This window comes from Pimephales promelas, chromosome 16 (genome assembly GCF_988280905.1).
Source record: "Pimephales promelas chromosome 16, fPimPro1.hap1.1, whole genome shotgun sequence".
Classification (NCBI taxonomy): domain Eukaryota; kingdom Metazoa; phylum Chordata; class Actinopteri; order Cypriniformes; family Leuciscidae; genus Pimephales; species Pimephales promelas.
Genome location: NC_142784.1, coordinates 8,496,310 through 8,522,920, shown reverse-complemented (window position 1 = coordinate 8,522,920; position 26,611 = coordinate 8,496,310). Strand labels below are relative to the sequence as shown.

Below are 26,611 nucleotides of genomic sequence, written 5' to 3'. Positions count from 1 at the left end.
TATTATCAACTCCGTTATCATCTACTCTGCTATTATCAACTCTGTTATCGACAACTCTGTTATCATCAACCCAATATGTCTATAACAGAGTTGACAGATTTTTCTGTATTGTACATTGATGTCAGTCTTAATATTTTAAATCTTACAAATTTAATGTTGAAAATGTTGAATTTAAACTACATTCTATGAAAATAAAAAAGTTTAACAGAAAAATCCTATTTTTTGTTTTCTTTCTCTACTTGAAATGTACACGCAATTCTGGAATGACTCTGTATTGTGTGTGTGTGTGTGTGTGTGTGTGTGTGTGTATATACATATATGAAGAGTTCAGATGCAAAAGCCTCTAAGTGCCATTTGAAATTTTCTTCTTTAATGATGATTTTTATCAAACTTGTATATTTAAGTTCAGTAATTTCACTTAAATGGCAATGAAGATTACCTATTAATTGTCATTTAAGTGAAATTACTGAACTTAAATATACAAGTTTGATAAAAATTTTCATTTTAGAAGAAAATTTCAAATGGCATTTAGAGGCTTTTGCATCTGAACTCTTCATATATATATATATATATATATATATATTTCCACATAATGAGGATCAATCAAAAATGACCTTCTTTGAATAAACTTAGGCAGCACAACTCATATGCAAATCAGAAGACCTTCAGCACAGACAACTGTAGTGACACTGAAGTCTATGCGCACAGGTTATGACACATGGTCACCTCATCACCAACAAAACGTGCGCATCCATATGGGTCACAGCAGAAAAAAATGCAAACAATCTGGATTACACACACTCTCAAAATAAATGTCCCGACCTGTCATAACCATCTACGTTGGCCTAAATTCATCATTGGTACACCTTGGCACTGCTCCATAAGTGTCTTTCCTCAAAAGTAGCTTTATTTTCAATCGGGCAGTGATTGGATCGCCTCATATAAAGTAAATGAGATGAAAGCAAACTTGTTCACTGTTGAGTTCACACTGCCTCAACCCTGTTACCCCGGAGCGGTGTGAGGGATCCGTCTCTCTTTCTGGCAGACATGGCTATGATTAAAAGATGAGCACACTTCGATTATTCACATAGATCCTTCTGCTTGTTTTGCTCAGCAATACCGTGATTAAAACCCACCCAACCAACATGTGCAAGAGTTGGGCCCTACATGGTGAATACTATAGTATCAATCGCTAGAGACTTGTGCAGAGCTGTTTAAAGGGGCAATCAGAACCTCTTGATGTTAGTTGTCTAGTTAAACATTTTGTAGAAATGTGAAAATGTCCCAAAAAAGCAATGACGTGGAAGAACTTGTTATAAAGGGGTGTAACACCTTGGACATTCGGCCCAGTCACAACATTCAGTTGTTCAAGGACAGGCAGCCGAACACACACGCAGTCTCTGGGAGGTGTGTGTGAGCTGGTGGGTTTTAGTGTGCTGTGAAGTGGCAGGAGTTGACATGATGGAGAGTGTCAGAGTCAGGCCTGTGAATGTTTAACTCTCATCTCTTATTCACTCGCAAGCTCCGCCATACCAGAGAACGCTGATTTATTTTGCATGACAACCATGAATGTTAAGTGCGACACATTAAAAAATGAAAATATCCCTCCGCCTTCTCTAAATGTTGTTGCTGTTTAGCGGAGGATGCTTTTCCCTGAAGATCTGACGCGAGTCCGCCCATTTTAACAAAGCATAGAAGTATATTTCTCATTCATTTCTCTACAGAAATGTAGAACAAATCTTCAAAAGAGTTTGAAGTCTTGAAACAAACCAACCAGCTACAAGATGGATTACCCTTCATTCAAAATACTACAAATACGTCAGTTTTACTGATTGGCTACACTGATGAGTGTAATCATTTGTTCCCTTGTTTTATTAAATAGTGTGCACAATAGAATTAATAATTCTTAATTAGTAAAACAACTAAAACATGGGAACGAATTAGTAAATCATGGTCGCAATTTACTAAAATAAGAGAACGAATTCTTAATTCATGGACAAAATATAAATATTTTTGGCATACGTGGGGCTCGGTACATAGTGGACTGCCACTGTGAGTTCTGTTTCCATGGTAACACTACCCATAATCCACCAATCGGAAAAGGCAGACCAGGAACTCCACCATTAAACATGTGGTGAACAACACACAAACAAGTACTTAAGTCTTTACTTATAAATGCAGGAGTTTCACCAGTCCATTTCATGTGCTGAGGCAGAAGACATTGATAACGAATCACGTATCGTGAATCACAATACGGCAAAGTCTTCGAAATTCTCCTTGTGCACCTCCAAGAGAGTGCGTATAATCTCATTTAAAGTCCTCCAGTCAGCAGCCGAGGGGCTTCAGGCGAGAGGGGCTCTAAATGGTATTCCCATAACAGCTTAGTTGATGTATATTTTTAATATCCAGCAATATTACAGGCTCCTGTAATAAAGAGAGAGACGGGAGCGCTGATGGCAGCATTAACTGCACATCAAACAAAATCTCCTTTTATTCATTCCAGCGGCCGTAGAACAGCACCTAACTGTCAGTAAACCGACCAGGACAAACATCTCTCTTCATATGTGATGTTCACAACATGCGAGGATTATGTTATCTTTTCGCAAACAACATGAATGTGTTTCATAGCCATTCCATTGAAGTAAGAAAGTTTCTGTTTTGACTTTTTATAAACTTTTTATAAAATTGTAAAAAACTTGATTGTTATTGGATGTGATTTTTATGTTTCTATCATGTTATACACTCACCTAAAGGATTATTAGGAACACCTGCTAAATTTCTCATTAATGCAATTATCCAATCAACCAATCACATGGCAGTTGCCTCAATGCATTTAGGGGTGTGGTCCTGCTCAAGACAATCTCCTGAACTCCAATGAATGTCAGAATGGGAAAGAAAGGTGATTTAAGCAATTTTGAGCGTGGCGTGATTGTTGGTGCCAGACGGTTCATAATCTGCTCAGTTACAGAATTTGGCTTAAACAGAATGAGAACATGGATCCATCATGCCTTGTTACCACTGTGCAGGCTGGTGGTGGTGGTGTAATGGTGTGGGGGATGTTTTCTTGGCACCCTTTAGGTTCCTTAGTGCCAATTGGCCATCCTTTTATGTCCACCATGTCCCCATCCTCTGATGGCTACTTCCAGCAGGATAATGCACCAAGTCAGAAAGCTCGAATCATTTCAAATTAGTTTTCTTGAACATGACAATGAGTTGACTGTACTAAAATGGCCCCCACAGTCACCAGATCTCAACCCAATCCACAAGTTTCCGAGGGGCGCTCCTGTAAAAAATAAAGTGGGTGAAACTTCCGGTGAGGCGGCGGAAGTAGCATTCCAATGGTATTTTGTGTGTTAGTTAGCGAAGAGGCTTGCTGTTTTTCGGAGAATTATTTTACTATTTAAAGACGCAAATCTTTATGAGAGATGTCGTTACGGAGCTCAGGGACAACATGTGCTGTTCACGGTTGTATGTATAACCGGACTAAACTAATTCAGTGGCTTAAACGTGATTGTTTTGAACATAAGCTGAAAACGAAATCAGAGTGATCCTGAGCCCGTCTCTGATCCTGCCAACGACTGTAGTTTCCATCACCTCCCAAAAGACGACGAATCTTTCTGTGTACATTTGTTTAAATTCTTAATATTCTATAAACTCTATCAGCATGTGATTGGCTGTTCACTACTGATGTTACACCTAAACTCAGGATCAAAGCCTGTGTTGACAGAATACCAAATGTGCCAGTTAATGTATTCAAGAAGCACATTCATTTATAATTTTGAATAAACTCCGACCAAAGCACAATGACTAAGTGTGTATTTTTTATTTTGTTTGTCAGCTCGCACAACTGTCTGTCACCACCCAGATAGCAAACTGACATTGAATCAACGTGGAAACGACGTCTCTCATGACATTGAAACAACGTTGATTTGCTCATCGATTTAACGTTGAACCAACGTCAGACGCGGCATTCTTCAAAGCTAAATGAAATCGAAAATTGGTTTGCTTTCATAACGTTGAAACAACGCGTTGATTTCAAGTTGATTTTCCGTTAGTTTTGAAAGAATGACGCATCTGACGTTGGTTCAACGTTAATTCGATGAGCAAAACAATGTCAGATCAACGTTGTTTCGATGTCATATTTCCACGTTGATTCAATGTCAGTTTGCTATCTGGGCATGCCTTGATGAGTATTGAATATTGATTATTATTATTATAATACTCCCAATCAACTACTGCGGAGGGTAAAGGTACTGTTATTTCACCCTTTTTAATTTCGTTGAGGTTGTGTTCCCACATCATTAGTTAGTTTGGATCGCTATAACTTGAATGACTGTCAACTGTTGAGTGAACGAGTGTCAAGCATGTCAAATCAGGCTTTGTTTACTTCCAACCGGAAGTCGCGCCCACTTTTGACGCAAGGCCTCATGGGGCGTAGGAAACTTGTGGATAGAGCATCTTTGGGATGTGGTGGAACGGGAGCTTCGTGTCCTGGATGTGCATCCCACAAATCTCCATCAACTGCAAGATGCTATCCTATCAATATGGGCCAACATTTCTAAAGAATGCTTTCAGCACCTTGTTGAATCAATGCCACGTAGAAATAAGGCAGTTCTGAAGGTGCACAGTATTAGTATGGTGTTCCTAATAATCCTTTAGGTGAGTGTGTTTGGCAATAGTTCTTAACTCAAATTGTTGGAGTGTGTAGCTTTTAATTTCTTAGAAACATCATGGCCATATTCCAGGATGACAATGCCGAGATTCATCAGACTCAGATTGTGAAAGAATGGTTGTGAGGGGGAATAAGGAATCATTTTCACACATCAAGAATTGGCACATCTGAGTTTAAATTGACAAACATGGCAACACTGTAAAAAAAATATATTGATGGTTTAACTTAAAAATTAAGTAACCTGGTTGCCTTAAAATTTTAAGTTCATTGAACTGGAAAAAGTGAGTTAATACAATGAAGGAGAATGATTTAATCATCAGAAGCTCAAAATTATATGTTATCTGAGCTAAATAAATTAAAGTTGATTTGACAAAAGAAAAAAATGTTGTGATTACTACACTGTAAAAAAATATTGTTGGTTTAACTTAAAAAAGTAAGTAACCTGGGTTGCCTTAAAATTTTAAATTGATTGAACTGGAAAAAGTGAGTTAATACAATGAAGGAGATTCATTTAATCATCAGAAACTCAAAATAATAAGTTATCTCAACTAAATAAATTATTATAAATTTGATTTGACAAAAGAAAATATGTTGTGACAACAAATCTTGAAAATATTTTTTACAGTGAAAATCATTTAAATGTGATTTTTACTCCCATCTCATATTTTTTCATATTTTTTAATTACATTTCCATTTGTGCACGCTTTTATGCAAAACAAAATTTGCATTGTATTAATGCATCAATGAACGGTATACATTTGATGCATTTTTGTCAGAAATTGCTTGCCTATGTTTATTTAATGAAACAGTGCTATATAGATGTGTTATATTTCATAATACTACGAAGAGAATCTGACAACAACGAACTGGCATCTTTTTAGGGACAATAAAAACATAAGTACATTTTAAATATATATATATATATTTTTTAAATAAAATTCCTGTAGTTAGGACATACTACATTTAGTACAGTGAACAGTAAACGCATGCGCACACATCAAAATACAACTATTCTTCCTTTACTAAGTCCATAATTAAAAAATCCATTATTCTTAAAAAAAATATATCTTATTGTGTGTGTGTGTATGCGTGCGCATGTGGTCTACTAAAACCTGGGCCGAAAACGTCTTCCGAGAAAAGCTTTACATTTAAACAAGAAGGTAATTAAGGCAAGTAATATTTCTTCACACACACAAATAAACGAGGAGTCAGACCGTGGCGCATATGTAGCTTTTAATGGTCTTTATTGTCAGTTCAATGAAGCATATAAGTGGAGTTAAGAGACGCATTCGGGTTAAAAAGCATGAAAGATGATCGTTTGATGGAGAGACTCATTACAGTGCTGAGCAGTCAATGACCTTGGAGCCAAAAAAAGGGTAAATATTTATATATTTTTATATAGTGCGTAAATGTGAACTAATGACAATCACAGATCATTCAGAATATTTCAGTGACCATTGAAATATTCTTGGCAATTTGGACCAGCATTTACGGCTGGGTGTCTATTAACTATGATAACTCCATTTGTGTTTTCCACTTTGATGGCCATGTTGAATATGATTAGTGTGTGTGGCGTATCATGCCGTATGAATACGGAGGCTGCAGCAGCAACTCTGGGTGTGTATCATCCATTTCAGCCCTCATTTTATCACCAGTACAGGGGCACCCTGGGAAACTAGGCCACCTCGTCACGTTGCCACGCCTGAATGGGCCATCTACCCCCTTTTCTTACACACTCACACACACACACACATAGCCTTCCCTGTGCAGGCCAATAGAATGAGGTACATTCTGTGCTAGGAGGGGCAGCACAAATGTGTGTGTGTGTGTGTGTGCATGGTTGGTGGAGTGCAGAAGGCTGCCATGCAGAAGCAATTCCCCCTTTTTCTTGCACAATTGGTCACAGTCTGAGCATGTGCTCTCTCTGATACCGAAGACGAGGGAGCGCCACCAGACCCACACGAGGAGGAAGAGGACAATATACAGCAAAACCCACTCTCTATCAAGCCTAATGACTGTGATCGAACATATATTCTACAACACACACAACTACAGTGCACAATATCTGCATACTATTTACTGTAGATTATGAATATAAACTTCTTTTAGAAGCTAAATTGTGTAAGGTAATATGACTTATATGCAGTGTCTCATAAGCAATTTGTCTTAAAGGGATAGTTCACTTTGAAATTAATTTTTGATATGTTTTAGCTTACCTCAAGGGCATCCAAAATGTAGGTGTCTTTGTTTCTACAGTAGTTTCAATTTTGATATTTTTAGGTCAAACCGTTCTTGTCTAAAGAGGTAAAAACTATATAAATACTGTTCGTTTTCTCACACAAACCGCTCGTTTCGTGTCTTAGGCCATCAATGTGTACTTACATTTACGAGTCATTAAATCATGTTTAATTTGGACTTCTCTGTGCATGCTCTTTGAGGTGGTGACCATAGACCTCCATATATCACTGACAAGAACGGTTTCACCTAAAAATATCAAAATTGAAAATACTGTAGAAACAAAGACACCTACATCTTGGATGCCCTTGAGGTAAGATAAAACATACCAAAAATTAATTTCAAAGGTAACTATCCCTTTAAAGGAGTAGTTCACTTTAAAATGAAAATCAGCCCATGATTTACCCTCAACTCATCCTAGGTATATATATATATATATATATATGACTTTCTTCTTTCAAGCGAACACAAATCTGAGTTATATTAATAGATCAGATTGAAGCTCAAAACATCAGATTGAAGCTCAAAAAAGTGCATCCATCCGTCATAAAAGCGCTCCACATGGATAAATAAGGCTTTTTGAAGCAAAGCGATGAGTTTGTGTAAGAAAAAATATTCATATTTAAAACTTTATAAAGTAAAATAACTAGCTTCCGGCCAAACATACATTTTGGGCTAATTTTGATTTTAAAGTGAACCACTCTTTTTTTTAAAGGAAAAAATGTTTTTGACATTAATTGACATTAATTGTGTGAGGAACAGGCAAAAATGCATTTATACGAATTTATGAGAGAAGCAGCAGTTTCTGAATTATCAATGAATCGTCCTTTTAAGTTTTTTTTTTAATGAATCCACCTCACTAAACCACTTAGTTGACTTAGCGAATTATCAAGTAAAAGAAATGATGACGGGATTTATATTTTGGAGGGAATTTTTTTCTCTAATATGTGCTGCTTAAGTAAATGAATCTTTAGGAACATTACATGTTTACTGAAAAACAAGGAAAATGAGAAAATATATTTGACCACTTTTGCAGATCGCAGATCACTGAAGATAGAAAATATCAACAGCACAAATACATGGATACTATTTCCATGACCATTTATACAGCTCTTCAAATTCTGCGCAATATAAAGTAAAATATTGTGTAAAATAAGTGTTTTATAGAATTGAAATCATCAATTTTGCTTACACCTTGCTAGACATCAGCTGTTGCCAGCATAAACCAGCCTGGACCAATTCATACTAGTTCATGCTGGATTTTTCAGTAGGGTTAATTCATTCATTTGTTTTATAAATTACTGCATTTTACTGGTATCCCGCCCTTTAAATATCAGTGTCATCAAGCAAACCATATCGAAGACTATTCAGAATACTGTTTTCATGCACAATTTGACAATTCCACCAGCAAAATAATACTACATTTTAAAGGTGCAGACAAATAACATGTTTCAATTCTGGTGTTCCCCAAGGCTCTGTCCTGGGCTCCTCACATTTTGACGGCAAACGTAAAATGCAAACGTTGTGTGGACTCCTTTTATAGTGCTTTTTGTCATTGTAGGAAGCTCAACAGCTCCTGCCCAAATCATTTTCATTTGCAGCATAAACATTCTTTCTAATGTCTCTATTTATTTTCCAATTTTCAGTAGTTCATTTTGCTCATTTAAAGGAGTAGTTTTGACTTTTGCTGATGCTTTACTCACCCCCATGTCATCCAAGATGTCCACATCTTTCTTTCTTCAGTCGAAAAGAAATTAAGGTTTTTGATGAAAACATTCCAGCATTTTTCTCCATATAATGGACTTCAATGGGAACCAAATGGTTCAAGGTCCAAAACACACTTTCAGTGCAAACTGAAAACTTGTTCAAAGGCCTTTAAACAATTCCAGACGATGAATAAGGGTCTTATCAAGTGAAACGATCACTCATTTAAAAAGAAAAAATAACAAAGTTTAAGTTTTATAAGCTCAAATGCTCGTCTTGCTCTGTTCTGTGATGCACGCTCGTGACTCTCCTGTTCGAACTCGTTTATCAAAGAGTCAATTCGTTCATTTCGTTCGTTGAATGAACCAAATGACTTGATAATACCCGTATTCATCGTTTGGAATCGTTTAAAGCCATTTGAACAGTTTGCAGTTTGTACTGAAACTGTCTTTTGGACCTTGAATCATTTGGTTCCCAATGAAGTCCATTATATGGAGAAAAATGCTGGAATGTTTCCATCAAAAACCTTAATTTCTTTTCGACTGAAGAAAGAATGACATGGACATCTTGGATGACATGGGGGTGAGTAAATTATCAGCAAAAGTTTTTTCAAAAGTGAACTACTCCTTTAAATTGGTGGTGATGGTTAGACCAAAGGAATGTGACGTAATGCGAATACGAGGGGCACTGCTCTGTTGGTTTGGTCATTCCCTCATGCCAGACTGGGCATAAATGCTGTGCAGTGGGTTTAATGGAGGGGATGTAAGTCTTTGCCTGCGCAACAAATAAACAGTTCACCAAGGAGCACAATACCGTATACACAACAGTCAACAGGGCAGAAGACCCTCGGGCTCAGACACACACACATGTACACACTCTCCTAGATAGAGTGGCACAGACCACAAAAAAGTTACACAAACAAAACATTTAGATACATCACAATCACCATACATGATTTCATTCATCACACATGCTTCACTTGACAGGGTCTTACTTTTAACGGTGAGGTACATGCTCTTGCTGATATCGGCTCCCACGTCATTGCTGACCTTGCACAGATAAAATCCAGCATCTTCCTCCAGGACGTGTTTAATGAGCAGAGAGCCCTTCTCCAGGAGCTGGATACGCGAACCCGAATTCAAGGCGATGGGCTGGAACTGAGGTACGCCAGCACCTGTGACACAAAACAGAAAAGGAACAATGAAACACTGCATATTAGGAAATGTAGGATATCTTTTATATTTAGAATATTACACTAAATACTTCATCTTTATCACATCTAAATAATCTATCAGCAACTGTTTCATTGTATTACTGCAATCTGGGACATCTGATAATGCATTAGCATTATAATTCTAGCTATACTGTGAGTTTACATTTGATGATTTCTTTATTGGATTTAGAGATCTGAGGGGAATTGTTTTGTGTCATGTCTGGATTAGGATTAGGATACTGTGAGATTCAATGTTATGAAATGAAACATAATACCACATGAGCAACTTAATCTGCCAAAGCCATAACAAAATCAAATAATCTTGACTGTCAACGTGTGTAGAGGAACCCACTTTCATCATATACTCTTTTTAACATCTTTAAATGTTGTATATAGGATACTGTACCTGTTATAAATCAATAGAGATCGTTAACATTATTCCTGTAATGTTAAATGTGAGATTTATGAGAACTATGAGATACATCAGCCATATCAGATATAATACTGAAAAATACGAAAAAACAAAACAGTTCCATTTAAAAAAAAATATTTTTTTTTTGACTATTATTTCACGTAAATGCTAAAGGACACTGTTATTCAGGCAATCTATTTGATTTCAGAGAATATGCCCGAAAATAGAAGAAAAGTACTCCTTTACCCACAATGCCACATTGCATTTCTATCCCCTTCAACCTCATAGACTCCATCTAGCCCTCTATTCTTTCATCCCTGTTGAACTCCACTCGCCCAATGCGCAGCCCTCTTTTTTGTAGTGTATATGGATTTCCATTTGTGAGCTTTCATCTACAATGTGTAGAAAGGGCTTCAAACGCTCCTTCTCCTTCAGGAGGTATCAAGGTCGAGCGAGTCACCTGCTCCCATTCTAATCCAGTAATCCAGCTTCTCTGGCCATGGCCTCAATGGAAACATACACCTGTGCCCGGCCCACCTGTCCACATAACCCCTGAACCACATTACTACCAAAGCCTGACTGGAATTATGTCCACCACACCAAACGTGTGCTTTACAGGACCCTACCTTCCCTCTGAGATCTCACAGCAAAAAAACAAACAATGGGTTAGTGAGAAACAAAAACCAGAACAGCAGATGTTTATGGTAATATTTCTTCAGCCCAAAATACAATGATTTAAATTTAATCATCATAAATGGCAGTGTTTTATAAAAAGAAATGTTGTTTTTCCAATAAAGCTGCACCTCAGTGCCTGCCAACATCAACACACCCACAGTATTTACTGAGGATTTTGATGACTAATGATGTAAAAAGTTGATTATTAGGAATAATAATAGCTGGAAAACAGGTGGTGTTAAAAAATTAAATATTTACTGTATATTAACTTTGGGTGCTTTTAGATTATTTAATGAATATTCCATTGCATTCTTACCCATAGAGAGTCCTTTTTAACCCTCTGGGGTTGTTCGGCCCAAACCCGAAGAATTTAAATAAAATTTTTTTACAAATCACAGCTTCCTCGGAATGGTCTGAAATTTGGTGACTTTGTTTGTATTTGGTATTTGAACACCCAAAAAAATTGGGGACAGGATGTGAGTAGTCTAAGTGGTTGTAAAAAAAATAGTCACACTTGGGGTGTTCGGGTCCAAATGGACCCGCATGGAAAATGAATGGGAAATTGGCAAAAATGTGAAAATACTGAGTTTTTTTTTGTGCGTAAAATCTACAAATCAGCCACGATCTTGAAAAAAAGCACACAACAGTGAAGGGGTGAATCTATAAAACATTAAGCGTGCAAAACAGACACATTCAGACACACACAAACACACTTTTATACACAAACATACAAACATGAGTTTTTCCACCAGATGGCATCCATCTCATTTTAAAAATTGCTTTTATGAGGCCTAGGCTTGACTCTAAAATGAAATACAGCTTTAAAAAAAAATATATATATTTTTTAAAATATTTTTTCTATTATGTTCAATGGGGGGAAATTTTGTCATAATTATTGCATCAATACTAATTATATATATTTTTTTATTTTTGAAATTTTCTCAAAACACCAAAAAAGAAAAGAAAAAAATATTATAAAAAATGAGTAAAAAAAAAAAAAATATGATATTTTTTTTTAATATGAATCCCGCCCTTTGGGTCCATTTGGACCCGAATACCCCGAGTGTGACTCTGAAACGAACAACCCCAGAGGGTGAACAGGAAATAGCATATAATTATATATTTCAAACACTAGCATACCTTTGGAGTGGTTCCATACTATAGTGGGGATTGGGTTTCCCTTGGCTGAACAATTCAGGATCACCGACTTCCCATATATGCCGTCCTGGTCTCTTGGCTGAACCTCAAAATGTGGTGGAACTGAGCAGAAAAACAACAATTAAAAAAAGATGTTATTATAAAATGACATTGATTTAGATCAGGGTTTAAAGACTTTTAGAACAAAAAAGAAAAAAGACGTCCAAATTATTGGTGAAAATATTAAGAATAACCCATGTGTTCTCAAACCTTTAACGATGAGCTGTATGCTGTGCTCGACGGCTGCTGCCTCGTTGCGGGCGATGCAGGTGTAACTGCCGTTGTGAATCTCCGACAGGTTTGAAATGCGCAATGAGCTGGTGAAGTCTATGTTGTCGATGGTGACTCCCAGGCTGGCATTAATTGGTCGTCCATCTTTGTGCCAGGTTATAGACATGGGCAGGTCGCCGGATATGACCACACAGGGGATGAAGACACGCTGACCGATGGAAGCGCTCTGAGAGTCGGAGTGTTGGATCAGAGGGGGCACTGAGAGAGAAACACACATGCAAACTATTATAATATAACACAGCAATTGTTGCAGTACACTGGGGTAAAATAACCCGATATTGATTTATATCAATGTTATCTTTACGATGCAAGGATGCGAGTTGAATTTGAAAATGGCAAAACAAATATCAATCAGTCGGTACTTTAAAATGTTAACTGGATTTAATTGCACTACTGTACTGACTAAAGGTAAGAACAAACATTTTCTAAATGTATTGTAAATTATTCGGTGTTTAGCTGGTTAAGGATGAGTGCTACCAGAATGGTGTGTCGATTAGAACACAGGAATGAATCCAGAAGTTACTTCTCAGTTGATTTATTGCCATTTGCTTTCTTTCTTGGTTCTCCCATTTCTTTCATATGACTTTACAATTGCTGCATATTGCTGGTGTCTACAATCAAACAAACTTAACTTTACTGATACAAATTACATAAATATATTTTCACATCACCATAAAGAAAATCTTTAAACAAATCAACAGTTATAAAATTAATATCAATACAGAAAGTTTAAATGAACTTACAAAGTCATAGACGCAGCAAACACATGCAGCAAGCAGAGGAGCAAACAGTCAGCACAAAGAGAAACACACTAGTGAGGGTGATTGGTAAGGTAATTATCCTCAGGTGAAGGAAGCTCAAGGAAGTGGGCGTGTCTCCCAATACAATGACTAATTGGGATTTCCAACAGCCGCCCCCAAATATGACAACATATTTGTCCTAAGAAATCCCACTCATACAGTAGGATCAATGGGAAAGGCAGGAAGAACGATTAATCGGCTAACTGGACGGATAAATTATTTAACATTTATGACGATCCCAGCCACTCGAATGCAGCCATCAGGACTAGGCAGGGCCTTAGAGACTGTCCCTATAGGCCAGGAACTACAAGGGAGCTGAGGATCCATCAAGATGACCACAACAGAAGTTGAGATAGAGGGACCATCTGCTGTCCACTTCTGACGGAACTGAAGGCTTGGGAGATAATCCTTGATAAAGCTAACCCAGAACCTGTCAGCAAGGATTTGACTGTGTCTCCACTTCCTATGGGTCAAGAGCTCAGAGTCAACATACATTACTTGTGGAAGGGACGCGTCTCGCCGCCCCATCAGAAGAATATTTGGCGTTATCGAATCCGTGTCCGAGATGTTCAATGACACGTAGCCAAGGGGTTTTGATGGCTCCGGTAGTTCGTCAAAAAACTCGGATAGTTCGTCGGAAGGCCTCACTGCAGGCTTCAGAGGTTCGGCTGCAGGCTTCACTGGAGGCTTGACAGGAGGCTTTGCCGGTTCAGCTGCAGGCTTTCACAGGAGGCTTGGCAGGAGGCTTTGCCGGTTCGGCTGCAGGCGGCTCGGGTAGTTTGTCAAAGGGCTCGGACAGTTCGGAGGGCTCGGACAGTTCGTCAGAAGGCCTCACTGCAGGCTTGACAGGACGCTTTGCGGGTTTGACTGCTGGAGGCTCGGGCAGTTCGTCTGAAGGCTTTGGTAGTTCGTCGGAAGGCCTCACTGCAGGCTTTGCGTGTTCGACTGCAGGCTTGGCAGGAGGCTCATGCAATAAGGAGGAATTTTTGACTCTGAGCAAAGGAGTGGCATATCTCTCTATTCCATTAATCTCATGACGCTCGGTTTGTTGCTCCAGGCACTCAAAGGCTTGCTGATCCTGCTTGGACCTAATAACAGCTTTAGAATTCTTAGAATATGGAAATATGTCGATCTGCCACACTCGTTCCACATCCCTCTGTAACTGGTCTTTGTCAAGCGAAGTAAGAAGACACCGGGTATCAGAACTGGATTCTTGCACCAGAGAGGTCGGACCATGCAACGTCCATCCTAAGCAAGTGTGCAGGGCAACTGGACTTCCAGGGGGGCCAAATCTCACACATTCCGTAGAGCACAAGAGATGAGAATGGTCTGCACCCACCAACAGCAATGGTCTGATCTTATGGAACTCCTGCAACGGCAAGCCTTGGAGGTGCTGATAACGTCTCTGCAGAGTGGTGATCGGGTAAGTCTGCTCAGGTAGATCTAGTTGCTTAGCAGTGAAAGCATCTTTGATTTCATATTTCTTCTGATGTTGGGAAGCTGATGAAATTGAAAATGACACTGTAGCACCCACAATTTTCTCTGTGCCTTGTCTGATTGTGCGCGAGATTAAGGTCTCCGCCGCCCCATTGAGGCCCAAACCCTCCGCAGCAGATGACAGAAGCATGGTTCTTTCTGAACCGTCATCCAGAATGGCATAGGTCTCCAGAGATTTCCCGTTATGAGTCAAGACAACTCTTACCACTTTAAGGAGTACAGAATTGAATCCACTGGGCCTCCTCAGATAGAGAATCTGTTGCTCACTTTTACGAGTATTCACTTCATGCAGGATTCCTAAATGCCGACCTTTGCATTGGGGGCAGCCTTTCTTTAAGTTGCAGTTAGATGACTGATGGGAACGTCCACACCTCCAGCAGCGGCCATTGTCCGTAATCCACTTATCCTTGGCGGCTGCATCAAATTCTCGAAATCCAGGACACCGACTAAGATGGTGAGCTTGACTGTCACAGAAAGCACAGGATGGGAATGCAGATTCACTAGAGAATTTCACACGAGGATTAGTGCTTTGATTCTGGATGTGATCTCTAGCACTCTCTTCCTGACTTACACCCTGAAAGAAAGTGGCGGTGGAATGATCTCTGGCCAGTGGCCCTGTAACCCTCCGTGATGGCTCACTCACTTGAACAGCCAAACTTTGACATTCTGCTTCTTCCTCTAACCAGTTGGCAAAGTCTATCAGATTATACGGCACATCTGGTCTTAATAGTCGGGTTTGTCTGGCAAAACTAGCAACCTGGTCAGGGGGGAGCTTACTAAGCAGCTGATGGACATGAGACGCACAGGCCAGCTCCCTTGCACCTTCGCCATGACCCCAGGACTGAAGCATGCCTACCAAAGCTCTAATACGTACGGCAAACTGACTGAATCCTCGAGAATCTCCAGAACGAACATTTGGAAGGCTCTGGACAGAAGTAATTTCTCTTAACACCAGATGTTGGGGTTGGCCGTACCTCTTCCGAAGAGCTTGTAAAGAAGTAGTGTAAGTCTGTGGATGATGAGCATAAGCGAGGGCAAGATGACGGGCTGAATCCAATTTCAAGTGATCAAGAAGAATATGATATTTATACTGCTCATTTTCCTCAAGTGGCAATAAGTTCTCCAGAGCCATATTTAGCATTGCAAACTCATGAGGGTCTTCTCTTCTAAAAAACGGAAATGAAGGCCTCTCATATGCTGACCTTCCGAGCTGAACAAGGGGGCACTGATATATAGGATACAGGAACTGCTGACTGGGCTGGAAGACCGGAGTGAGCAGTTGTCGTAGAATGAACCCTATGGGCAGAATGCACACAATCCGCAGGTGCTTCATGAGACTGGGACGCCGAGACTATGGGAATCATATCAGCAACAGAATGGCACTGAACATGTCTAGGGTCAGTAGCTGGATACTCTTCTAGGTGCCTACCAGGATCGACTAGTGCTGGGCCCCGAGACAAATAGCGAGAACCACAAGCAGGCATGACTAGGGGATTAGTAGCAGAAGCCGTCACTCTAATAGATGGAGCTGGTAGAGGCCCGTGGGGAGCCTGAGGAGATTGTCGTGCGGCAGCTAGTGGATCCACATACTCTGAATGGATAGGTAAGGCATATGGCAGATCGGGAAAAGGATAAGGGAAATACGGAGGCCTAAATACTCCACCGTTTGGAACATAAGGCGGCAGCATCCATGGAGGGCATAAAGGGCCTGGAAAGTATAAAGCGTTTCCTGGCATTTGACTATATTGGTGGACATCACTCCTTGCTAACTGAGGGTCACTGGGATAACATCCTTGATGACCAGAATCGTAGATTTGAGATAAGTCTTGATAGACACCTCGTGGCCGATTCAGGTAATGTGGAATCGGATTCGTAGTCATAGGGTGTTGTGGAGTTAAGTTTATCTGACAGGGAACTGATGGCTCAGGTAGTGCATGAACGTTTAGGCCTGGCTGCATGTCCATTGGTTCTCTACTAGATCGGGCAGAGGGTGTAGGAAGCATAGAGGCCGGTGGAGGTGGAAGAGTGCTTGGTCCACTCAACCTTGATGGTGAGAGAGGAGGCAGGCTTTGTCTCTCTCCCTTATGTTGAAGCAGACATTCTCCTAGCTCCTGCACAAAGGATGCCCTAAAGTCCACTGATGGATCTCTCTGTTCTGTCCGTCTCTCAGGAGATGCAGCACGCAAGCTTTGTGAATCAGAAGTAAAGGAAGAACATTCACTTTGGTCCTTCATATTCTTGATCATTTCTCCCAAATTCATCAACATGCTTTTCATCTGTTTGACCTCCTCGGTCAGAGACTTCACATCAGTGTTTTCAGATGGTAGCAGGGCTTCTGGATTCAATCCTCCTTGTAACTGACCTCGAACATTTGTAGCAGAAGAGTGGGGATGTACCATTTCATAATCCTGATGCCACACCGGAGGCCTCACACGCCTAGTTGAACACTTCAGTTTCCCTGGGTTATCTTCTGACTCCATTCCAGCAGCCTCTCCGGCTCGAAGGACCATGTAAATTATTCGGTGTTTAGCTGGTTAAGGATGAGTGCTACCAGAATGGTGTGTCGATTAGAACACAGGAATGAGTCCAGAAGTTACTTCTCAGTTGATTTATTGCCATTTGCTTTCTTTCTTGGTTCTCCCATTTCTTTCATATGACTTTACAATTGCTGCATATTGCTGGTGTCTACAATCAAACAAACTTAACTTTACTGATACAAATTACATAAATATATTTTCACATCACCATAAAGAAAATCTTTAAACAAATCAACAGTTATAAAATTAATATCAATACAGAAAGTTTAAATGAACTTACAAAGTCATAGACGCAGCAAACACATGCAGCAAGCAGAGGAGCAAACAGTCAGCACAAAGAGAAACACACTAGTGAGGGTGATTGGTAAGGTAATTATCCTCAGGTGAAGGAAGCTCAAGGAAGTGGGCGTGTCTCCCAATACAATGACTAATTGGGATTTCCAACATGTATAGTTATTAGAATAATTATTCATGTTTAATTAGGCGGTTAATGTTACTAGTGATAAGCCGTTTGAGAAATCTTATTGATATGTGATTCGAAAGATAGAGTATTGTCGAGTATGACACCCAAATTCTTAACCTACATTGATGGAGCAATTGTAGAATCATCAATGCCCATGGAGAAACCACTGGTCTTTGATAGATTTGTTTTTGTTCCTACAAAAAGTATTTCTCTTTTACTACTGTTAAGCTTAAGAAGTTTACAAACCAAGCTTTAACTTAAGACAAACAGTTAGAAAGGGAAGATGGAGGAAGTTGAGAAGTAGGATTTGAAGATAAATCGAGCTGGGTGTCGTCAGCGTAACAGTGAAAATGGACATCATATTTCCTAAAAAATGGTTCCAAGTGACAGTCAATAAATAATAAATATAAAAAAATAATAGGGCCTAGAACTGATCCCTGTGGGACGCATGTGGTAATACGTGATGTTTTAGATTTAAACCGGGCTAATTGAAGACATTAAGTGCAACCAGAGAGATAAGATATGAACCAAGCCGGTGAACTTCCTACAATTCTAATGGACTGCAGTCTATCTCAAACAATTTCATGAGAAATAGCGTGATAGAATGCTGAAGTTAAGTCAAGAAGAATTAATATACATAAGAGTCCTGAGTCAGCCGCTACCAATAAGTCATTGGAGATTTTGAAAACGTAATTGAAATTGTTCATATAGGTTGTTCACTGAGAGATGATTGTGGACCTGAGCCGTAACAACCCGGTCTCATCCCAAGACGTCATAAAACTGACGTTTCGGGACGTCTTTTGACCATACGTCAATATTCGCCTTTTTAGGCCCCCCTTAAACGTCGGTAGATGAGGTTATGGGATCCTAACTCTACCCCAGACCTAAACTTAACCCTAAACCTAACCTGTCACTTAACTGACGTTAAAGGTAACGCGTCAGTTGTATGACGGCCCGGGATCGCCATCTACCGACGTTTAAGGGGGCCCTAAAAAGGCGGATATTGACGTACGGTCAAAAAACGTCCCAAGACGTCAGTTATATGACTTTTTGGGATGAGACTGTGTTAGCCGTAACAACCTTTTCCAAAATTGCAGATTTTTGGAGATTGGATGGAAATTATCAATATTATTTGGATCTGCACCTGGCTTTTTTGAGTACAGGAGTTATTAATGCAGTTTTAAATTAATGAAGAACAGTGCCAGAAATGAGAGATGTATGCATGATCTCAGTAATAAAAGGTGAAAGAATTGATAGACAGGTTTAACTAATTGAGTTGGAAGATGGTCTAATTGACAGGTGGTTGGTTTAGATTTCCGAATAATTGAGATTATCTCATCGACTGAAGGAAGTTTAAAAGAAAAAAGACTAGAGTTAATTGTGTAAAGCTGAGACAAGATGAAGGACAGGCGAAATCTGAAACCAACAGAGACTGGTGGATATTTTCAATTTTTACAGTTCATCCAGGGTTGTTAGGTTGTCTCTAATTGAAATCGCAATATTCTGAGATGGTACGACGTTGATTACACTTGAAAAACGTTAAGCAGGTTTTAAAAGAAACCAACAGATGATCAGAGAAAGTTAAGTCAGAAGCCATGCAGCTGTAATGAGTAATGCCAGAGCAGCAGACAAGATCAAGTGACCTTTCAAGAGGTCAATATATAGAAAAATGTATAAATTGTTGTACAGTATGCCTAAAACTATCAAGGCAGATCAAAAAAATCCTTTGTACTACTTTCATTGTCCACATGTATATTAAAATCTCCAAACACAATCACATTTGGAGATAGAGAACTGATGAAAGTTAATCAAATAAAGGTGGACGATGAACATTAACAAGAACAGTCGGGACTGGGTCATTAATTTGTAAAACAATGGACTCAAAGGAAGTGAATTCAGGCACAGTTACATGCGACACTTTCCATTTCTCGTGATATATTACTGCAAGACGACCTGACGTGCGGGGGTTGGAGGTGTAAACATATCCCAGTGGGGTTGACTGATTAAGCTGCGCAAAATCAAGTCTCAGTTAAACAAAGAAATCAAATTTACGATCAGACAGTATACCGTAAAGCAAAGGACCTTTATTTGAGAGTGATCGCATCGCAGATTCCATAGTCCGAAGGAAAGGATGTCACTTTCAGTATACCTGTAGTAGCTAACTTGGTAAGGTTCGCTAGTTAACACGTGGTCAACAGGCCCTATGGTTTTCGTTATGGGACGATATTTTGAAGACCAGAATGTTCGTATTGTGACGAAGAAGCTCGAGAGCCCCCTGGTGGACATATTTACGGTGAGGTATATAGATGATATCCTTGTTAGAGAGCAACACTGATGGTGACCCGGAGTGACGAAATCAGAGTTAAAGAAGTTCCGTCGTAGTATAAGTCGAGGATATAGGGTGACCGATGAATGAGATGATGAACCAACCAAGTCAACACATTCTCATCCCAAGACGTCATCTAACTCGCAAGTGTGTTTTGCTAGTTTCAGCCCGACAGTTATCATTTTTGCAAGTGTGTTTTGCTAGTTTCAGCCCGACAAATTTGTCATTTTCGCAAGTTTGTTTTGCTAGTTTCAGCCCGACGCTGTTATCATTTTCGCAAGTGTGTTTTGCTAGTTTCAGCCCGTCGCAGTTATCATTTTCGCAAGTGTGTTTTGCTAGTTTCAGCCCGACGCAGTTATCATTTTCGCAAGTGTGTTTCGCTAGTTTCAGCCCGATGCAGTTATCATTTTTGCAATTGTTTTGCTAGTTTCAGCCCGACAAATTTGTCATTTTCGCAAGTTTGTTTTGCTAGTTTCAGCCCGACGCAGTTATCATTTTCGCAAGTGTGTTTCGCTAGTTTCAGCCCGATGCAGTTATCATTTTTGCAATTGTTTTGCTAGTTTCAGCCCGACAAATTTGTCATTTTCGCAAGTGTGTTTTGCTAGTTTCAGCCCGTCGCAGTTATCATTTTCGCAAGTGTGTTTTGCTAGTTTCAGCCCGACGCAGTTATCATTTTCGCAAGTGTGTTTCGCTAGTTTCAGCCCGATGCAGTTATCATTTTTGCAATTGTTTTGCTAGTTTCAGCCCGACAAATTTGTCATTTTCGCAAGTTTGTTTTGCTAGTTTCAGCCCGACGCAGTTATCATTTTCGCAAGTGTGTTTCGCTAGTTTCAGCCCGATGCAGTTATCATTTTTGCAATTGTTTTGCTAGTTTCAGCCCGACAAATTTGTAATTTTCGCAAGTGTGTTTTGCTAGTTTCAGCCCGTCGCAGTTATCATTTTCGCAAGTGTGTTTTGCTAGTTTCAGCCCGACGCAGTTATCATTTTCGCAAGTGTGTTTCGCTAGTTTCAGCCCGACAGTTATCATTTTTGCAATTGTTTTGCTAGTTTCAGCCCGACAAATTTGTCATTTTCGCAAGTTTGTTTTGCTAGTTTCAGCCCGACGCTGTTATCATTTTCGCAAATGTGTTTTGCTAGTTTCAGCCCGACGCAGTTATCATTTTTGCAAGTGTGTTTTGCTAGTTTCAGCCCGTCGCAGTTATCATTTTCGCAAGTGTGTTTCGCTAGTTTCAGCCCGACAGTTATCATTTTTGCAATTGTTTTGCTAGTTTCAGCCCGACAAATTTGTCATTTTCGCAAGTTTGTTTTGCTAGTTTCAGCCCGACGCAGTTTCATTTTCGCAAGTTTGTTTTGCTAGTTTCAGCCCGATGCAGTTATCATTTTTGCAAGTGTGTTTTGCTAGTTTCAGCCCGACAAATTTGTCATTTTCGCAAGTTTGTTTTGCTAGTTTCAGCCCGACGCTGTTATCATTTTCGCAAGTGTGTTTTGCTAGTTTCAGCCCGTCGCAGTTATCATTTTCGCAAGTGTGTTTTGCTAGTTTCAGCCCGACGCAGTTATCATTTTCGCAAGTGTGTTTCGCTAGTTTCAGCCCGATGCAGTTATCATTTTTGCAATTGTTTTGCTAGTTTCAGCCCGACAAATTTGTCATTTTCGCAAGTTTGTTTTGCTAGTTTCAGCCCGACGCAGTTATCATTTTCGCAAGTGTGTTTCGCTAGTTTCAGCCCGATGCAGTTATCATTTTTGCAATTGTTTTGCTAGTTTCAGCCCGACAAATTTGTCATTTTCGCAAGTGTGTTTTGCTAGTTTCAGCCCGTCGCAGTTATCATTTTCGCAAGTGTGTTTTGCTAGTTTCAGCCCGACGCAGTTATCATTTTCGCAAGTGTGTTTCGCTAGTTTCAGCCCGATGCAGTTATCATTTTTGCAATTGTTTTGCTAGTTTCAGCCCGACAAATTTGTCATTTTCGCAAGTTTGTTTTGCTAGTTTCAGCCCGACGCAGTTATCATTTTCGCAAGTGTGTTTCGCTAGTTTCAGCCCGATGCAGTTATCATTTTTGCAATTGTTTTGCTAGTTTCAGCCCGACAAATTTGTAATTTTCGCAAGTGTGTTTTGCTAGTTTCAGCCCGTCGCAGTTATCATTTTCGCAAGTGTGTTTTGCTAGTTTCAGCCCGACGCAGTTATCATTTTCGCAAGTGTGTTTCGCTAGTTTCAGCCCGACAGTTATCATTTTTGCAATTGTTTTGCTAGTTTCAGCCCGACAAATTTGTCATTTTCGCAAGTTTGTTTTGCTAGTTTCAGCCCGACGCTGTTATCATTTTCGCAAATGTGTTTTGCTAGTTTCAGCCCGACGCAGTTATCATTTTTGCAAGTGTGTTTTGCTAGTTTCAGCCCGTCGCAGTTATCATTTTCGCAAGTGTGTTTCGCTAGTTTCAGCCCGACAGTTATCATTTTTGCAATTGTTTTGCTAGTTTCAGCCCGACAAATTTGTCATTTTCGCAAGTTTGTTTTGCTAGTTTCAGCCCGACGCAGTTTCATTTTCGCAAGTTTGTTTTGCTAGTTTCAGCCCGACGCAGTTATCATTTTCGCAAATGTGTTTTGCTAGTTTCAGCCCGATGCAGTTATCATTTTCGCAAGCGTGTTTTGCTAGTTTCAGCCCGACGCAGTTATCATTTTTGCAAGTGTGTTTTGCTAGTTTCAGCCCGTCGCAGTTATCATTTTCGCAATTTTGTTTTGCTAGTTTCAGCCCGACGCAATTATCATTTTCGCAAGTGTGTTTTGCTAGTTTCAGTCCGACGCAGTTATCATTTTAGCAAGTTTGTTTTGCTAGTTTCAGCCCGACGCAGTTATCATTTTCGCAAGTTTGTTTTGCTAGTTTCAGCCCGACGCAGTTATCATTTTCGCAAGCGTGTTTTGCTACTTTCAGCCCGTCGCAGTTATCATTTTCGCAAGTGTGTTTTGCTAGTTTCAGCCCGTCGCAGTTATCATTTTTGCAAGTGTGTTTTGCTAGTTTCAGCCCGTCGCAGTTATCATTTTCGCAAGTGTGTTTTGACGTTTTTGACCATACGTCAACATCCAATGTTTTAGGGTACCCTTTAACGTCAGTTAGGTGACGATCCTAGGGCGTCATCTAACTGACACTAAGGTCTGGGGCACGGTTAGGATTAGATAGCGTCATCTAACTGACATTAAATGGCACCCTAAAACGTCAAAAAGCGTCAGTTATATGATGTCTTGGGATAAGAACGGGCTGACCAAATGTAGCCAGTACCGGCAACTCCGTAACCCTCATATTTTCCCACCTCGAGGACATTAGATCTCAGGAGGAGTGAAGAGCGGCAGAACAATGTCAAACAATCAGTAACGTTAGGCAGACAGCAACCGCGATCAGGTAAATTAGGGAGAGCTGACTTCAGTGTGAAGTAGCTAAACCACTACACAAGCACAGCAAATACAGCATGGGGCCGAAATGTTTACTGTTACATTCTCCAAGTCTCCCCAATATCAAACAGCAGGCTTGATATAATCGTTGGGCAAATGTTATTTACATATAAAACTAGCGGTTTGTGTCTTGACAAAACTGCTCAGTACACACACGACACGGGCTATTGGACAGAACATGTGATCACACATGTACAATCATCTGCGATTTGCAATAAGGCTCCAGTCGGCCTTCATAACAAGTCATTACGGCTCTGAATCTAGAGATTTCACAGAGGAGGATGCATAATGTAAACTAATGAGGGAGAAAAAGAGCAAAGAAAGACAAAATAAGGAAGACGATAAAAGCGCCCCTTCGTTTCCCAGTAATTTCGGCATAATGCGTTCCCCGGGAGACCTCGCAAGCATGGTGCTAGTCAGCCTGTCACGTTTGAGAATCAATGAGTTAAAATAACATTGAAATAAAGCAGCACTTCAGTGCTTATTTAATTCACAACAAAATGGGGATAATGGACTCCAGGGAATACCTACGCACGCTTCTGAATTTTAAGCACGAATGGAGCAAATTAGCTAACTCAATCAGATTTGTTCTATCTTTATGACTCTGAACATACAAAAAACAGATGCTTGCTTGGATATTACATAATAACAAGATCAAATATTTGCAGTTTATTGTCTATTTGAACCTTAAATGTCTGGATTATTGTAATTGGTGTTCTATCTGTGCTTTGAGGTAAAGCTTTTATGTCATGTTGCAATTAGAGTAACTAGAGTCTTTATGGAACTTACAGTAATTTTGTAATTGGTAAATGACATGCAATTCTTTTGGAAGGCTAAAATGTTCTGTGGTTTGACATATACAGGTAAAACTATTGTGAACAGCATTACATATGCAGCTGATACATGAGATCATATTAATTGAGAGATTATATGGAATATTTGCAGTTTCAAATATACATCTGTCACAACGCAAAACTATTTAAATTGTCCGTTGAAAATTTGAACACAAAAGATTATTAAAACTGAAAATCTAAGGGCCCTATCATACACCCGGCACAATGCAGCTCCAGACGCGATGCAAGTGTGTTTTGCTAGTTTCAGCCTGACGCAGTTATCATTTTCGCAAGCGTGTTTTGCTAGTTTCAGCCCGACACTGTTATCATTTTCGCAAGTTTGTTTTGCTAGTTTCAGCCCGACGCAGTTATCATTTTCACAAGCGTGTTTTGCTAAGTTTCAGCCCGACGCAGTTATCATTTTAGCAAGTGTGTTTTGCTAGTTTCAGCCCAACGCAGTTATCATTTTTGCAAGCGTGTTTTGCTAGTTTCAGCCTGACACTGTTATCATTTTCGCAAGTTTGTTTTGCTAGTTTCAGCCCGACGCAGTTATCATTTTCACAAGCGTGTTTTGCTAAGTTTCAGCCCGACGCAGTTATCATTTTCGCAAGTGTGTTTTGCTAGTTTCAGCCCAACGCAGTTATTATTTTCGCAAGTGTGTTTTGCTATTTTCAGCCCGACAGTTATCATTTTCGCAAGTGTGTTTTGCTAGTTTCAGCCCAACGCAGTTATTATTTTCGCAAGTGTTTTGCTAGTTTCAGCCCAACGCAGTTGTCATTTTCGCAAGTGTGTTTTGCTAGTTTCAGCTCGTCGCAGTTGTCATTTTCACAAGTGTGTTGTGCTAGTTTCAGCCTGACGCAGTTATCATTTTCGCAAATGTGTTTTGCTAGTTTCAGCCCGACGCAGTTATTATTTTAGCAAGTGTGTTTTGCTAGTTTCAGCCCAACGCAGTTATCATTTTCGCAAGCGTGTTTTGCTAGTTTCAGCCCGACACTGTTATCATTTTCGCAAGTTTGTTTTGCTAGTTTCAGCCCGACGCAGTTATCATTTTCACAAGCGTGTTTTGCTAAGTTTCAGCCCGACGCAGTTATCATTTTCGCAAGTGTGTTTTGCTAGTTTCAGCCCAACGCAGTTATTATTTTCGAAAGTGTGTTTTGCTATTTTCAGCCCGACAGTTATCATTTTAGCAAGTGTGTTTTGCTAGTTTCAGTCCGACAAATTTATCATTTTCGCAAGTGTTTTGCTAGTTTCAGCCCAACGCAGTTGTCATTTTCGCAAGTGTGTTTTGCTAGTTTCAGCTCGTCGCAGTTGTCATTTTCACAAGTGTGTTGTGCTAGTTTCAGCCTGACGCAGTTATCATTTTCGCAAATGTGTTTTGCTAGTTTCAGCCCGATGCAGTTATCATTTTCGCAAGCGTGTTTTGCTAGTTTCAGCCCGACACTGTTATCATTTTAGCAAGTGTGTTTTGCTAGTTTCAGCCCGACGCAGTTATCATTTTCACAAGCGTGTTTTGCTAGTTTCAGCCCGACGCAGTTATCATTTTCGCAAGTGTGTTTTGCTAGTTTCAGCCCAACGCAGTTATCATTTTCGCAAGCGTGTTTTGCTAGTTTCAGCCCGACACTGTTATCATTTTCGCAAGTTTGTTTTGCTAGTTTCAGCCCGACGCAGTTATCATTTTCACAAGCGTGTTTTGCTAGTTTCAGCCCGACGCAGTTATCATTTTCGCAAGTGTGTTTTGCTAGTTTCAGCCCAACGCAGTTATCATTTTCGCAAGTGTGTTTTGCTATTTTCAGCCCGACAGTTATCATTTTAGCAAGTGTGTTTTGCTAGTTTCAGTCCGACAAATTTATCATTTTCGCAAGTGTGTTTTGCTAGTTTCAGCCCAACGCAGTTGTCATTTTCGCAAGTGTGTTTTGCTCGTTTCAGCCAGACACAGTTATCATTTTCACATCCTGCGCCACGTTGTTTAAATGCATTTGTCGTCCATCTCCATGTGCTGTTGGTCTAAAAACGAGGTGTTCAGACGAATTGTTGGCGTGTTGCTAATTTGAGGAACTGAAATAGACTGCACCATTGACCAACTGAAACCTGGTCTAAAGTCAAGGGTGCAGTATATTTTTTTTTTGTTATTTAAAGAGTGCTTTAGCAATGTGCGTCTATAAGCAGGTTCACAATGTGCGCACACTTTGCTTATTAAACACACAGGGATGCGCAACGACACACAAACCTGCCATATATTAAAAATAAAAGAATTGCAGTGTAAAAGATTAATATTGTGTACACAAGGATATGGTGAAATCCGGATTGTCCTGTAGATGGT

The 26,611-nt window shown here is 39.8% G+C and overlaps 1 protein-coding gene across 2 annotated transcripts in view; it reads right to left on the bottom strand.

Moving 5' to 3' along the window:
- Positions 1 to 26,611, bottom strand: part of dscamb (DS cell adhesion molecule b) — a 204,371-nt gene that overhangs the window by 41,413 nt on the left and 136,347 nt on the right. For both annotated transcript variants that reach the window (XM_039654250.2, XM_039654251.2), the window contains exons 9-11: positions 12,319 to 12,597; positions 12,052 to 12,171; positions 9,606 to 9,785 (exon numbers count right to left, since the gene is read on the bottom strand). In XM_039654250.2, the coding sequence (XP_039510184.2) occupies positions 9,606 to 9,785; positions 12,052 to 12,171; positions 12,319 to 12,597 (579 nt within the window). The remainder of the gene's footprint in view (positions 1 to 9,605; positions 9,786 to 12,051; positions 12,172 to 12,318; positions 12,598 to 26,611) is intronic.